This window comes from Callorhinus ursinus, unplaced genomic scaffold (genome assembly GCF_003265705.2).
Source record: "Callorhinus ursinus isolate GAN/ISIS: 27379988/994484 unplaced genomic scaffold, GSC_fseal_2.0 scaffold4, whole genome shotgun sequence".
Taxonomy (NCBI): domain Eukaryota; kingdom Metazoa; phylum Chordata; class Mammalia; order Carnivora; family Otariidae; genus Callorhinus; species Callorhinus ursinus.
Genome location: NW_027397066.1, coordinates 7,268,015 through 7,282,292, shown reverse-complemented (window position 1 = coordinate 7,282,292; position 14,278 = coordinate 7,268,015). Strand labels below are relative to the sequence as shown.

General features: G+C 43.3%; 1 protein-coding gene across 1 annotated transcript in view; it reads left to right on the top strand.

Moving 5' to 3' along the window:
* The first annotated feature begins 249 nt into the window (after positions 1-249).
* CLNK (cytokine dependent hematopoietic cell linker) overlaps positions 250-14,278 on the top strand; it is a 161,747-nt gene continuing 147,718 nt past the window's right edge. The window contains exons 1-2 of the mRNA XM_025887445.2: positions 250-383; positions 11,975-12,027. Of these exons, the coding sequence (XP_025743230.1) occupies positions 12,017-12,027 (11 nt within the window). The 5' untranslated portion in view covers positions 250-383; positions 11,975-12,016. The remainder of the gene's footprint in view (positions 384-11,974; positions 12,028-14,278) is intronic.

Genomic DNA, 14,278 nt, shown 5'->3' with positions numbered 1-14,278 from the left:
GAGTGTTGCTCAGCAATCCATTTTAGTGTATTCTATAATTGTGAAGGGCCACTCAGGGACTCCATGTGTCTTTAAGGACACCCTTTGGGTTGGGAGACCATAGCCTCCAACGGCTTCACATACAGCATTGCACTGAAGAGGAAGTCCTACCCACACACAGGTCCTACCACCCTAATCTGTGGTCACATTTCACAGGAAACCAAACTTAAAACGGACCTAGGAGGGGCTTTCTGTTAAAGGACACTGCTTAGCATTGAGAATCATTCACCCCACTGACTTACGGATTACTGGCTCCCGGAGTTTTCTGCAATGCTGCCACGGTGGCCCCTCACAGGAGACCAGCATCTCAGCACGGGACCTTGTGCTCCTCCACGGCTCTTCAGGTAAACTAAGGAGGCAGCTCCATCTGAGTGGGCATCTCACTGGCATAAATGATCATTAGGAAAGAGCTGACACCAAGCAAAAAAGGATTTTATAACATTCAATGCTGGGCCTTCTATAAAGCATCGAACAGCATAAAGAAAGCCAGCTCCCTTAACTCAGTTTTTAAAGAATCCTTCATTCTGCTAGAAGAAAGAATCAAGATACGTAGCCATTAAAAATTAAAAGACTAGATGTTTTCAATCTTCTCATCCTGGAGCTTGGACCCCCTGACTGTTTGCTACTAAAATCTAAAGGCCAAGCCAGTTGCTGGCTTTCTTGGCTGACCTTCATTAGGACAGCCCCCTAGAAAGGCAGCCTCAATTCAAAGTAGGTCATTGAAAGTAGAAGTTAAATCCTGGAGCCCCTGTGGAGATATATATATATATATACACTTTTTTTTTAATGTTCTAAATTGAAATAATTTCCTTTCTGGTTTGGTGTGATTTTGGAATCATGCTGACCATCCTTCCACTCACAGGGATGAGGAGCCCAAGAGTAAGAGTGAAGGTGGGTACAATATTCACCCTCCAAGATGCCGGGAGACATCTCTGCCAGGTTTTTCTTGGAGAGAACAAACAAAACATAAATGAGTGAGACAGAAAAGAGAGTTAGTGTCCTCAAAGTCTGTCTGCTTTACAAGATAGTGACATGGCTGCAATTTATCAATACTGATTTTTTTATTGTGTGCCAGTGTTACTTATCGGATTATCCTCTTTGTCTCTATTGTAGCATAGACCCTCAATGGTGTTGCTCCATTGGATTCCCAGGGGTACCCTCAAACCACTGGAAATGGTTATTTTAAATCTCAGGAAGACAGCCGTAGGTATCAGGCCAATTGGAGGTCTGCCAGAGAAGTGACAAAACTTCAGAAAGCCTCTGAGAAACTCAAGATAAAATATGCCCCAGAGAAGCAGGAAAGGCAACTGGCATTTACAACTCTGTCTCTTGCTGGCCAGTCTGTATGTATTAACTCATTTGATCTTCACACCCAACCTTGAGAGTTAGGTAGTATTTTCCCCCATTTACAGAGGAACTTGAGTGATCCAAGTAGGTGTTCAAGGTTGTCCAGCCACTAATATCATAAGAGAATTCAAAAGTACCCTGATTGCACCTGAGCTGACCGATAAGAACAATGTTTCTTGGCAGCTTCCTAGGGTTCATCTTGAAGCTGTTCCTGGAGCGGCGTTAGAAATATCTAATGACGGTATTTCTCCTTCTTCCCTCCAAGCCCACTCAGACGACTCCATGAACAAGACCATTCTAAAACCAAAGATTATACTTTCTGTACCATCTGGCTAGTGCTGCCCTTAGCATCAGGGGACCCTGTTTCTAGCTCACTTTGCCATGAGTCAGGTACTCACTTTGCCATGAGTCAGGTGCTGTCCTGGAAAGACTGTGGGGTTTAACATCTGACAAGTTGGTCAAGATCCAAATTCTGCCACTTGGACCAGACATGTTACTTTATCTTCTCCAGTCCTTGATTCCTGCATCTTTAGAATGGACCAAGATCACATAACACTTGCACTGACAGCTATGTAACCTCAATAATATACTATTTATATTAAATGAAATATGGTACATATTTAACACTGAGTAAGCACTCAATAAATGTCAGCTCTTACCCCAAATTAGTGTTGGCCGTATTCCTAAAACATGCCCATAATCACCATGGAGTAATTAATACAGATAAATTTATGAATATTTGATTTTAATAATCTCATTAAACAATAGTAATATGCAACAGTTGCATAGCCTTGTACAAGCAGCCTTAACTAAGTAGACAGGACGACATCAGGTCATTTAAGAGATGTTGCCACTGAGGCTCTGGGAAGTTGACGAGGTGGTACAGCATGGTGAAACAGGAAAAGAAGGAGCTTTGAAGTCAGTCAACACTGTATGTGAATGTGATGTGTGACTTGTGTGTCTTTGGGTAGGTGACTTAACCTCTCTGAGCTTCAGTCAACTGTTGTTGGTTTGTTGTAACACAAAACTGGGTAAAATAATACACTTTGTGACTTGCTGTGAAGATGAAAGCAAATGTACTTATGGTGTCTGACACAGAAATGACATTCAGGAAATGGACAAGTGGTAGGTGAGCGGTGTCACTGCCAAGGTCACACAGTGAGTAGCAGAGCTCGCTCTATAAGTGTCTTTTTATGAACACCCCTATATAAAGCAGTTATGTTCATATGTCAATGATACTTCAATAATAATTTTTTAAAAAGCAGTTATAGGCACCATTGCAGATAATTGCCAAGGTCTACCAGGACCTGAGTTCTGGAGAGTTCCTCCAGGCTATGCCTACCTGTTCTAGCGTGAGAAAGATACAGTGCTCAAAGGGGTTACATCATTAAATAGAGATAACCACTCGAATCTAAAATAGGTTGAAGATTTTTACTGATGGAAACAAAATGTCCAGTGATGTTACAAAGTGAATTATCAATAAGTCTGGAAAGATCTGGTTAAATAAGTTCAGTATCAGTAACTTAAGAAAGAAAAATTACCATGGAAAACAGAACTGTGGAAAAAAGTCATTATGGGAATATACCTTGTGGTTTTTGTTTCATTTGTTACTTTTGTGGATGGAATACATTGGAAATCATCATCACGGTTCACTCTCTTTTTTTAGTAGGGATATTTATTCTTACTCTGTACAAGAGGATGCTGAGGTTCAGAGAGATTCCCTACAATGTACACTTTACACGGTGAATAAGAGGGAAAGCCAAAAATGGGACTCAGGTCTACCTGAGTCCCAAGCTCCTGCTTTGTGCACAAGGTTTAATCAGTACTCTGCTGAATGTGTTCAGGGTCATGATCATAGCATCACTTTCCTTCAAACTAAACAACAGCATTTTAGGACTCCCAGATAGACCACAACAATAGCAAAATCGGTGTATGAGTTTGGTTATTTTTTTTCATTGGTGATGCTAATTGAAAGACTATTTCTGAAACACTTAAGAATGAAAAATAGAAGTCCACTGTGCTGAAATGGCACTGTGCATAGTTATCTGCCATCTAAACCTAGAGGAATCAAAAGATCTGAACATGACATGGAAATTCTATACCCATGTGTTTGAAGACACCTTCCATTGTGGTGGGTTTTCTGTTGAATTTAGTGTGAGATAAATATGAGGGGTGCCTAATAACCCAGACCCAACCTTTGAGAGAATTAAGCCTTTGTGGGGTTCCATCAGACCCATATTTCATCATGGGTTTTGCAGATTTCATCCAAGGCATTCAAAGTTGATGGTACTCAAGGATGTTGTCAATACTGGCATTCTGGCCCATATATCTATCTTCTGTGACTCTGTTCAAGTGTTAAAAGTGTACTTAGGTTGTAAGTTCCTTTCCAGTAGGCAAATCTATGCAGGAAACCAAATTAATGCAGGGAGGTAGCTTCCTGAAAACAAAGTCAGAGCTGGGTCATTACAGTCACTCAACTAACCGAGCTATTGACAATCTGATGTCTTGATAGGCACCTGGGAGCCAGTCTGCCCCATGACTCCTTATGGATATTCATAGGTCAGGTCCCCCTTACTCCTGGGCATGTCCAGGGATCTCCTGACCAGCTCCACCTCTATGGGCTTTCCCCGTAAGAACATTTCCCTAACCCAAACTCCTCCTTCTGTTCCCAAGCTCTTCCTACTACATGGCTCTACCCACTCTTTGAGAAAGAAATAACCTAGGTTTGGGTTCAGACTGTTACTTTCTAGCAGAATGGTTTCAGGCAACTTATCTAACCTCTCAGAATCCCAGGTTATCCTTATAAGATGGAATTGCAATACCCACCTTCTGGACGTGGCGGGGAGGGATGAGATGTGGTATATAAAAATTATGTATTATAGTGCATGGCAATTATTAAAAGCAAAGTAAATGATAGTGGCTATATTATCATTTTTAGCACAATTATCATGAGTTTAATTTACATTCAGGCAAACTTTCATTAGATTCTTTGGCTTCTTTTCCCTCTTTAAGAGTTTTGACCTAAAGAAGTCCTATTTTAAGGTGATTTCTCTCAGAAAGCTAATCTCATCATTTTCGTATTTATTTTAATCATTCATCTATCAAAGCCTCAGTAGTATCTTACAACTCCCCAAATGTACCAATCCTCTGAAAATATTAAAACTTAATGGAAAATGATAGAAACTTCTTTAGAACACTTTCCTTGCCAATTTCAAATCCTCACTGTCCTTCACGGTACTGATAACTTTTAGAAATTGCTCAATAGTTACCTGTTGAACTAGACAACATAACCTTTTTTAGTTGACAAGATACTTTCACTTCCATCATCCCACCTATGAGCAAAGGAGGGTGAGTGTTTATATCCCCTTTTTCAGGCTGGAGAAACAGAGTTGAATTTGCACAGTGCTCTGTACAGTTAGGCACACCCAGGCTGAAAGACTTGCTTCCCATCTTGCCAGGCGAGTGATCCTGAATAAAAGGAGGGGGCAACGAAAGAGTTATATGGAGGAAGCTCAATTCAGGGGTTAAGTTCTAAATGCACTTGAAGTTTTAAAGGAAGCAGTGACCTCATCTGAATCCATACTGTGCATTTGTTCACTAGACATATTTGGCTCAAGAGGGCTCTCGCTGAAAAAAATGACAGAATTGTTCAATATTGAAAAATCTGGGTCATTTGGATTGTTGCCGTAGGATGGAATCTCAAGTAAACAGGGTGTCCTACATAGGGTTCTGGTATTCAGCAGATGGTGTTATTATTATTGTTGTTGTTGTTATTGATTACATTACTCTCAGTCCAGTGTCTATTAGATTACCTGGCTTTTCATGCCCCGTCTTTGGATTTAAAGATGCTCTCAAACTTCTTTGAGACCCACCTTACTGTGAAACAGATCCTCAGAAAATGACCAGCATAGAGCAGGTGCTTAATAAATGACTATTTCAAGAAGACAGTGCTTTCACCATGGGCCTTTAGATGTCCATGGGGGAGGTAGGGTCCCTGGACCCTGGAGACCACCCCAGGGCCAGCCTGTAAATTGTGTCAGATGATGATAGATAGATGATAGATGGATGGATGGATAGATAGATAGATAGATGATAGATGATAGACAAATAAGGGCCTGGCAGTACTAGCTCCAGTGTGTTTCTGCCATGGTTTCATGAGAGCCAAAAGCAAATGAGGTGAAGCAAACAGGTAAACCTTTAGAAAAATGATAAGGAAACATCTGATTAGGCTTCTGATGATCTACATTTTATTTTTGCTACAGTCTAGTCTTATCTGAGCCGTAAAACCACTTCAATGATAAGAGAGCAGGAAGCGGGAAGGATGGGGAAGAAGGAGGAGAATGGGGGGGAAGAATGAAGGAAGGGAGGACGGAAGGAAGAGAGGGCTGGGAGAAAACAGCATGACTGAGTGAGAAAAAGGCTAAAGCAAGAGACTATTTCCTACAAAATGGGGAAAAAGAGGGAAAGAGAAAAATCCTACCATGGAAGGAAGGGTACCCTTTCTGCAGAAGAGAGAAAGAGGTGGTTTTTGAAAACAAAATGCACCAGGAGGGATATGTTCCAAAATCTGTAGATTGCATCAGACCATTAAGGGTGTTTTCAAAATCATTTAAAATAAAAAAAAAAATGGATGTAGGTGCACATTGCCTTGAGATACATAAAGGAAGTTACTTGTCACCAAGACAGTTGCAAAATCTTTTTTTTTAAAATATGCCCATACTTAATAGCAGAAAAACTAGGAAAGCAGTCTCCTATATTCCTCAAAAAAAAATCTATAATAACAATCCATTTTACTCCAAATGCCTCCATTCGTTGGAAATCCAATAAAATTAAATGTTATACTTAATTAAATGTAGCTGATTGCTCTGACCAGGGTACAGAAATAGAAATCCAATCAACATACAGCTTCCTCTAAGTCTGAGCATATCTAAGATGTAACTTTCTCATTTTTTGTGTGAAAATAGAAGAAAATTGCATGTAATTGTGACCGATTTAATAAACATCTGCATCTGAGAAGTCAGATGTTTCAACACGTTTACTCAAAGCATATGCATGCATGCATGCACAGACACACATGTGCACGCACAGACACGCATGCATACTCCCTGGCCCTCTTCCCAAAATGTTCACACGGTAACCCCTCCTTCCCTGCCTCAACTCCAAGTGACATCCATCATTTGGGATCTGTTGGATGTGACTATGTAGAGAACCAAATGTGTACGGTACGCACTGTATGCTGGGTTCTTTCTCGTTTTTGTGGTTTAATGAGAAAAAGCATCAAGCCTTAATTCTGACCCCCCCCCCAGCCTTGACCCAGTTTTAGCTGCAGAGCTATATCATACCTTATTTTCCTCAGCAGTTCATAGTTAGCTTTCAGCCATTTCCTGTATCTGTTCAGGTACACTGTCATTACTAGCATGATGTTTCTTAAACTTTGAAATAAAGAGGCTAGCATTTTTATAAGCCTTATCTTCGAGGAATAAGTGAGAAATATTTGAGAGCAAAAAAAAAATCCTTCACTGTAAAAGCATTGTTTTTCCTTCATAAAATATTAATTTTGGATCAGGTGAAATGCAGCAGAAATATTTATGATGACATGTCTCTTTGCAAGCTTAGTTTGGTAGCACTGGTGAATTCCCATTGGAGAAAAGAGTTCTCCAGGATAACAAGGAAATGTGATTTGTTGCTTTACATATTTCCAATTGTTTAAACTGCTTATGGTACCATAAGGGTATTAATTATTTTCGGATTAAGAGCCTCACCAAAATCCAATCCATTTATAAAATAAGTCTTTCCTTCCTAACATATTCACTGAGACCCCAGGCGGTTTTCAAGCTCAGAAGCCACCATCCTGGTTGTAAAGCCCAAATCTAATGTATGTTCTTTGGAAATCTTAAGCAAACGCCTATCTATAGGACCTTGATTTCTTTATTTTAATAGTTTTCTGAAATATTTATGTGCTTTAACCATCAAACCCATTATCTTCTTAAAAAAATGCTTTTCAACCCACAAAGTACTTAGTAAGCTAGTTGAATATAACAACTGGGACCATCCCCTCCAAAACCGTAGGCTTATTTGGCTGAAACAGATGTTTAGGGCAGGGACTCCACTACACTAGGACCCCAAGCCATGCTGTGTACCTCTCTTTGATATGGTCCTCTTTATCCCTTGAGAGCAGTGGATTGAGTTTTAATGGGAGGCAGCATAAGGTAGAGCAATGTTGCTCAAACTGGGCTTCATTTTGGACCCCAAATAGCTCCGGAGCCTTAGGTGTCTGTAAATCCCATGAGAACTCTATCACTGAAATGAAAGCACAGATTTCTAAGCCAAAATTAAGAGTGTATTCTGTTGCTTCTGCCTAGGCTTTGGAACCTGGTCATAGTCAGCAGCTATAGAATCCATGTTGGCATTTAGGATGAGATATGCACTGGCATCTAACGTTTAATACAGTTGATATCTCTCCTTGTTGGAGAAATAAATTTAAAAAAATTTTAATACCTGGGCTCCACCCCAGGACACCTGGATCAAACTTTCTGGGGCGTCAGTATTTGTCAAAGTTCCCCAGGTAATTGTAAAGGGCAGACAGCTGTGAGAACCCACGCTTGCCCACCAGTGGTCATGAACAGCAGGGAAGGGCTTCTCACTTCTGAAGACTAAAACCTAAAAGTCCTAGAGGACATTTAATCTTAAAGTTCCAGTTAACGTCAATCCCTATCTTTCCCATATCTTAGATAGTTTATGGTCCCATGTGATCCTCACAAGAGCCCTGCCATAGCTGTTGTGTTACCCCCACATTACAGATAAGCCAAGTGAGGCTTAGAGCAGGCAGATTGTTGTCCAACATATTACCAAAAAGCAGCAAGGGGAACGGTTTGCAACACCAGCTTATGGTACGTGCAACATAGGGCATGTCACTTAACTTCTGTGAATGTCAGCTTAGTTTTGCATAAAATAAGGATGATAATACAGATCATACGGGGTTACCGGGGCAGAGCAGGGACACATAACAGGCGTTCGGTGTTCATTACATACCCATGTCAGGAGGAGAAGGGCCTTGATAATATATCACCTTCATAAAGCCTATGGACACAAAAATCTTTCTGTCTGCCTCGCCACACCTCGTCTGCCTCGCCACATCCTTTACAAAGAGACTGAGATCAGATAGAACTATAGCATTCTTGGGCGGAGCTTAGACGCTCTGAATAAAGCGAAGAGCTGCTTCTCTTAGAAAGTGCCACCCATTACGTCGTGCTGACGCCACCACCTGGTTGGCTTATACTCTGTTGTGGGTCACTAAGACCCCAAATTTTGCTTTTTAAATGCTAGAAAGTTTGGGATCCTTTCATGACATTTTAAAATTCTTTTTATATAATAGACTGTTCACATGTCTCGAAAGCTGCTAGTTATATCTTCTCTGAACTCTTACTAAGATTTTAAAATACGAGCTGTTACAGATCAAATAAATCGCAAAGGTTTAAGGACGCGGCAAAAGTTAAGTGTTTCCTCCCCAGCTCCTACCTGTCCTTTCCTGATGTCCTCCATGTGAGCACTTTGGCAAAGCCTTTGCGGTGTTGTTCTGCAGGGGGCTTGATTAGAGAAGACAATAAAATGAGAGAAACATAATAACGTACATCCAACTTTCTTGACGATTTTTTGTCACCAAATATGGAAAAATTATAGGGTTTTTTTAAGGTTTTATTATTTATTTGAGAGAGCACAGACGGAGAATAAGAGGGAGAAGCAGACTCCCCACTGAGCAAGGAGCCTGACGTGGGGCTCAATCCCCGGACCCTGGGACCATGACCCGAGCCGAAGGCAGACACTTAACCGACTGAGTCACCCAGGAATCCCAGAATTATAGCTTTTTTAACTAGAACTATTTTATAGAATCTTTGAGCTGGAAGAGACCTATTTGGCCCAACTGATCATTTTTCAGGTGAAAAACAGGCAGCGCATTTCAGTGTTTTGTTCAAGGCTACACAGTAGATTGCAGGTGGGGCTGGAAAGCAACTTCTTCCCTGGGGCCACCTCCCCAGGCCTCTGATCTGAGGCAGTAAGCCCTTGGAAGGGATTGTCCTGCACCCTGCAATTCCTTCACTCTGTACCTAAGAGCTGAGCAAGAGCCAGGCACAGAGGGGGCCCTCCATTAAAATTGTCCTTCCGTACCCCATCTCGACACTGCTAACTGATGCACTCAAAGAAATGAAGTGAGTGTATAAGCAACATATTTAAGTGGTGGGTGGTCCTAAAATGGGGAAGGGGGTGCAAATCTGTCCTGCATGACCATAATCAAGTAATTTAATTCCTCTAAATATTAATATCCAAAAATCAATGTCAATATAACCCTAGAAACCCAAATGTACCACAGCTGATGTTATAGCAACCTGAAGACTTTACTTTGTTATACAAGCAATTTCCAAGCATCTTTCCATAACATTGTACCATTTGCAAAACATTTCCAGATGCATCAACTGATTTCTTACTTAAAACCACATGGTAAAAGAAAGATATGGGCATTAGCATTTATAAATGAGGAGACGGGGGCTGCTCCTACAAGGTCACACAGCCAGCTAATGACGGCGCTGGGACCCAGTACCATCCTTCCACGTCCAGTGCATATCGTCTGTGTTATATGGACGAAGGTTCAAGCCCTGTTCCCCACCTCCATGGAGGAGACAACTTTCAAAGAGGCCAAGCACTAGACATTCCACACGACATCCAGAGAGGACTGTCAGTGGACGAGAGTCTAGCAGCTGCCTCCCGTTTCCCTGCTGCCACTTGCTAGAAGCTGAAGGTAGGGCATGCAGCTGTGAAGTCACACCTGGAGCTTAGTCTGGTTCTTTAGTAACTTTCCTGCTGTTACTGGTCCAGGATCACACAGCTCAAGTCCAAAGCCCATCCTTTGTCATGCATGATCCCTGACACTCAAAACCCAGTGGATCTTCCCAAGTTCCTTTCCATTTACTATCAATATCCAAGCTGCTGACCCCCGTGGTCCCACCAACCTGGGCAAAGCCTGTCAGGAATGTTGGGTATTCTAACATCTTCATATCTTTGCACACGGCGCTGCATTTGCCCAGCACACCTCCCCTAATTCTGAGCCAAGAAGAGGTAGACTTACTCTGCAAGACTCAGTTCAAGTGCTCTCTCCTTTGTGAAGTTTCCCCTGGCCTCCAAGGCATAGAGGATTTGTTTTGTTTTATATGTATCTGTTTTTACAAAGCACTTTGATAACAGCCATCATAGAAAGAGGCAGAATCTATATTATACTGAGTTTTAGGAGTTCCTTGAGGACAGAGGCTGTGTCTTATTGGGCACAATATTTGCACAGAGTAAGTTTTCAGTAAATGGCAGTTGGATAAGTGGATGGATAAATGCCAACAGATGGATGGCAGAACAATCTAGAAGTGCCTAGAGCTCAGTGGGGTGTAATATGGTGACTGGCCAGGAAATGGCATTTTTGAGTCCTGTGCATTCGGACTTTTCTTGCAGATGGGTCATCTTGGGCACATAAGTTAACTTCCCTGAACCTCATTCTTTTTAACATTGAAGTCCACTCCCTAACCTGCTACGCTAACTGGGATCCCCAGGAGGCTGATGGGTAGAAACCGCATCAATGCCTCTTCACACTTGGTTTCCTGTTGAGTTTGGCCAATGGGAGACAGCAGCAGGAGATTCTGGCCAAGAGAACTGTGAGATGGGGTTTTGTACACACCCACCACACTATCTCCCTGTGTGTCCCTCATACTGTGGAAGCCACCACAGTTCCTTCCCACTAGCCCCATGTCTGGGTCCCAGTGACCCCTGGCTCCCCTGACTCCTCCAGGCCCAGGCATGGCCTAAGCACCCCCAGGCCCTTCATTTTCCTTTGTAGTTTCCCCATACCCTGTCCATACCTTTTAAGCCATCTCTTTATTAAACTTCTCAAATTACCAATTTGAGCCTGCTGTTTCTTGCCAGAACCCCAATTGACTCCATGGGCAATATCCTTCATACCCCCGAGGTCTTTGTGTAGATTAAATGTAATTATTGATGTAAAGCTCCTACTGAATACTCCCAGGGTCTCTGCAGCTAATGTATATGGTAAACGGAGTTAATAATCTCTCCTATGTGGATGAATACAAGCCACAAATAAAATGTTCTGCCCTATGCGAAGCGCTATAGAAATGTAGCTTCCAATAAATATTTCATGGCAGGTCACGCTTGGAAAAGAGAAGCATCCCTTCTCCTGCACGTGCACAGGCGCCCAGAGCAGAACCCACCAAGCAGGGGCTAACACATCCTGGGTGCCCAGGGGAAGTACACAATTGCACACTAGGGAAAACCAGGCTCAGGGTGTGTGTGCTCAGCTCCCCGGGGCAGACGGGCTGGATCCTGACAGAAAGAGGACAGCACGTCAGGGAAAGGTCCCCTCCCCCACCCCACTCCAGAAATAAACCAGTTATCGACCTGGATTGATTCTCTCCCCATCACTTCCTCTAAGCAGGCACCTGTGTCCCATTTTAACAAGAAACGACAGTAGCGTGTTCACCAGAATTAAAACATGATGTGTCTGGCTCAGTAACAAGTTCACTTTTTGTTTCCACAGGCTGAACTGAAGATCCCTCTTATTTGCGGGGTGCCAAGAACTATGAACAGACAGTAAGTACCGTGATGTCACTATGAATCCCAATCTCCCCTCTCCTAGTGGAGGAAGGAAGGGTGCCAATGTGCTCCCGTGGGAAGGGCGTTTCCAGTTTCAGGGCCAAGCTGGAGAGGTTGGGGTCGAGGACATGTGTGTTGGTGTTCACAGAGCATTGTTCCCATAGCACCGGCGTTTTCTATGGGCAGGCCTTTTGTTCTTGCACAGCAAGGGTGTGTGGCTGGGATAGGGACAAGATGCCCCAGCGCCACAGTGCCAGAAGGGCACCCCGAAATGCCACCCATCGCGTCACACCCCCGTGCATGAAGGTAGAACCAAAGGAACTGTGGTTGCCAAACTTGTTCCCACAACAGAGAACTTGGAGTCCAACCATCTCTGTGTGGAGCACCCAGAGGGCTGATATGGTCAGTTTAGGATATTCGAATGTGTATCTGAGTCTGCAAAAAATCCATCCTGTTCGTGATGTCTATGACTATAACATATAAATTTTAAAAAAAAGCAGGCCTCCAAGTTGTAAGAAATATTTATAATGAAAAACACACACACAAAAACTTTTAAATTGAGAAAATATGGTGTACTAATTTTAAAATCAATCTACTTTGCTTTATTTTGCCAATCGGAAAGGTAGCACTGTTATTCTCACTGTCATTGTGTGAGACAGAGCATGAGTTTCAGAGTCAGGAAGACTTGTGTAAATCCCTTGTTTTGCCCCATCATTTTACATCTGTATGATATTTGGGAAGTTACCTGACCTTCCCTCCAGAAAGCAGGGTCTGGCCTGGAGAAGGAGGACTGCCGGGTCTCTGGGTGGATTCCCAGACCTGGAGGGAGCCTGGGGGAGAGCCCACGGTAACCAGGTTATGACTGGGTCTCCCAGGTGGGTGCTGGAGGCAGGGTTGCTGTCCAGAGTGACATGGAGGCAGCAGCTCAGCATCACAGCTGTCCCAGATGCCCACAGGTGTTGGAGGGGGCAACCTGACACACAGCCAGGCCCAAGCCTATGGTATGCAGAAGCTGGGGCTGCTGCTTTTCTTCTTGCCATGCAGCGGGAGCTTCCTGGCACACCGTTCATGGGTGGGCTCTGCGTCTGCCTCTGAATCTAGTTTATGGAGCATCTCCTCCATGCGAGGTGCCAGGACTCCCTTCTTTTATATTTGATCCTCCGGTGGCGAGTGGGGCCACATGGCAGGCACCACTACCTTCTCTGAGCATCAGCTTCCTGGTCTACGTGACTCCTCTGAGACAGCACAGAAAGTGGGGGTGGAGCCAGGGCTGGAATTTGAGTCTGTCTGACTCCAAATCCAGTGCTCCTTCTGTTTATCTCAGCTCTGTGGGAAACTGAGGAAGGCAGGGGCTGGGCGGGTGAGGCAAGGGTAGGTCAGAGAGCTGGCTGATCCAGGGTCGCATGACAAAGAGGTTGAAGTATAATCAGTGATGAAGGTGGCAGGCAGCAGCTTCATTGTAAGATAAACAAATAAATGGTCTGTGGCAGTGGAATGAACAGTGAGGCAGACGCATCTGCTTCCCACCAAACTGGGTGCCTTAAAACAACCAAAAATGTATTATTTCACAGTTCAGGGGGCTAGAAGTCCAAAATCAAGGTGTGGGCAGGCCACTGCTCACTTCAAAACCTCAAGGGAAGATGCCTTCTTACCACCACCACCACCATCCTTGCCCCTGGCTTCTGGTGGCCCAAGATGCTCCTCGGCATGTGCCTGCATCACTCCGCCATCTATCTTCACCTTCACTGGCCTTTTTCTCTGTGTCTATGCCTTCTCGTCCTCTGCCTGTCTCAGATCTCCCTTACCTTTCTCTTATAAGGACATTTGTCATTGGGTTTAGGGTCTCTCTAGATAATCCAGGATGATTTCATCTCAAAATCCTTAACTTAATTACATCAGCGAAGACCCTTCTTCTTCATAAGGTCATGTTCACAAGTGCCCAGGATTTGGGCATGGAAATATTTTAGGGCTGCCATTCAACTCACTAGGGCAAACTTTATTTTCAGACCCACCCCTTTCTTTGGGGGTACTGTGGGGTTATTTTGACAATCTCAGCGCCTCCCTTATAAAGATGAGTAAGATCTAATTCCTACCCTCAAACAGCATTAGCTGTATGTCGGGCAGATCATTTTAGTCTTACGCAGCAGGTGATGGGAAAGTGTCACCAATGCTAAGGATTCTGGATGTCAGGGTTCTAAATTGCTTCTGAAATTAGCAGGCTATTCATGTTTCCTCTCCCTGCGACAAA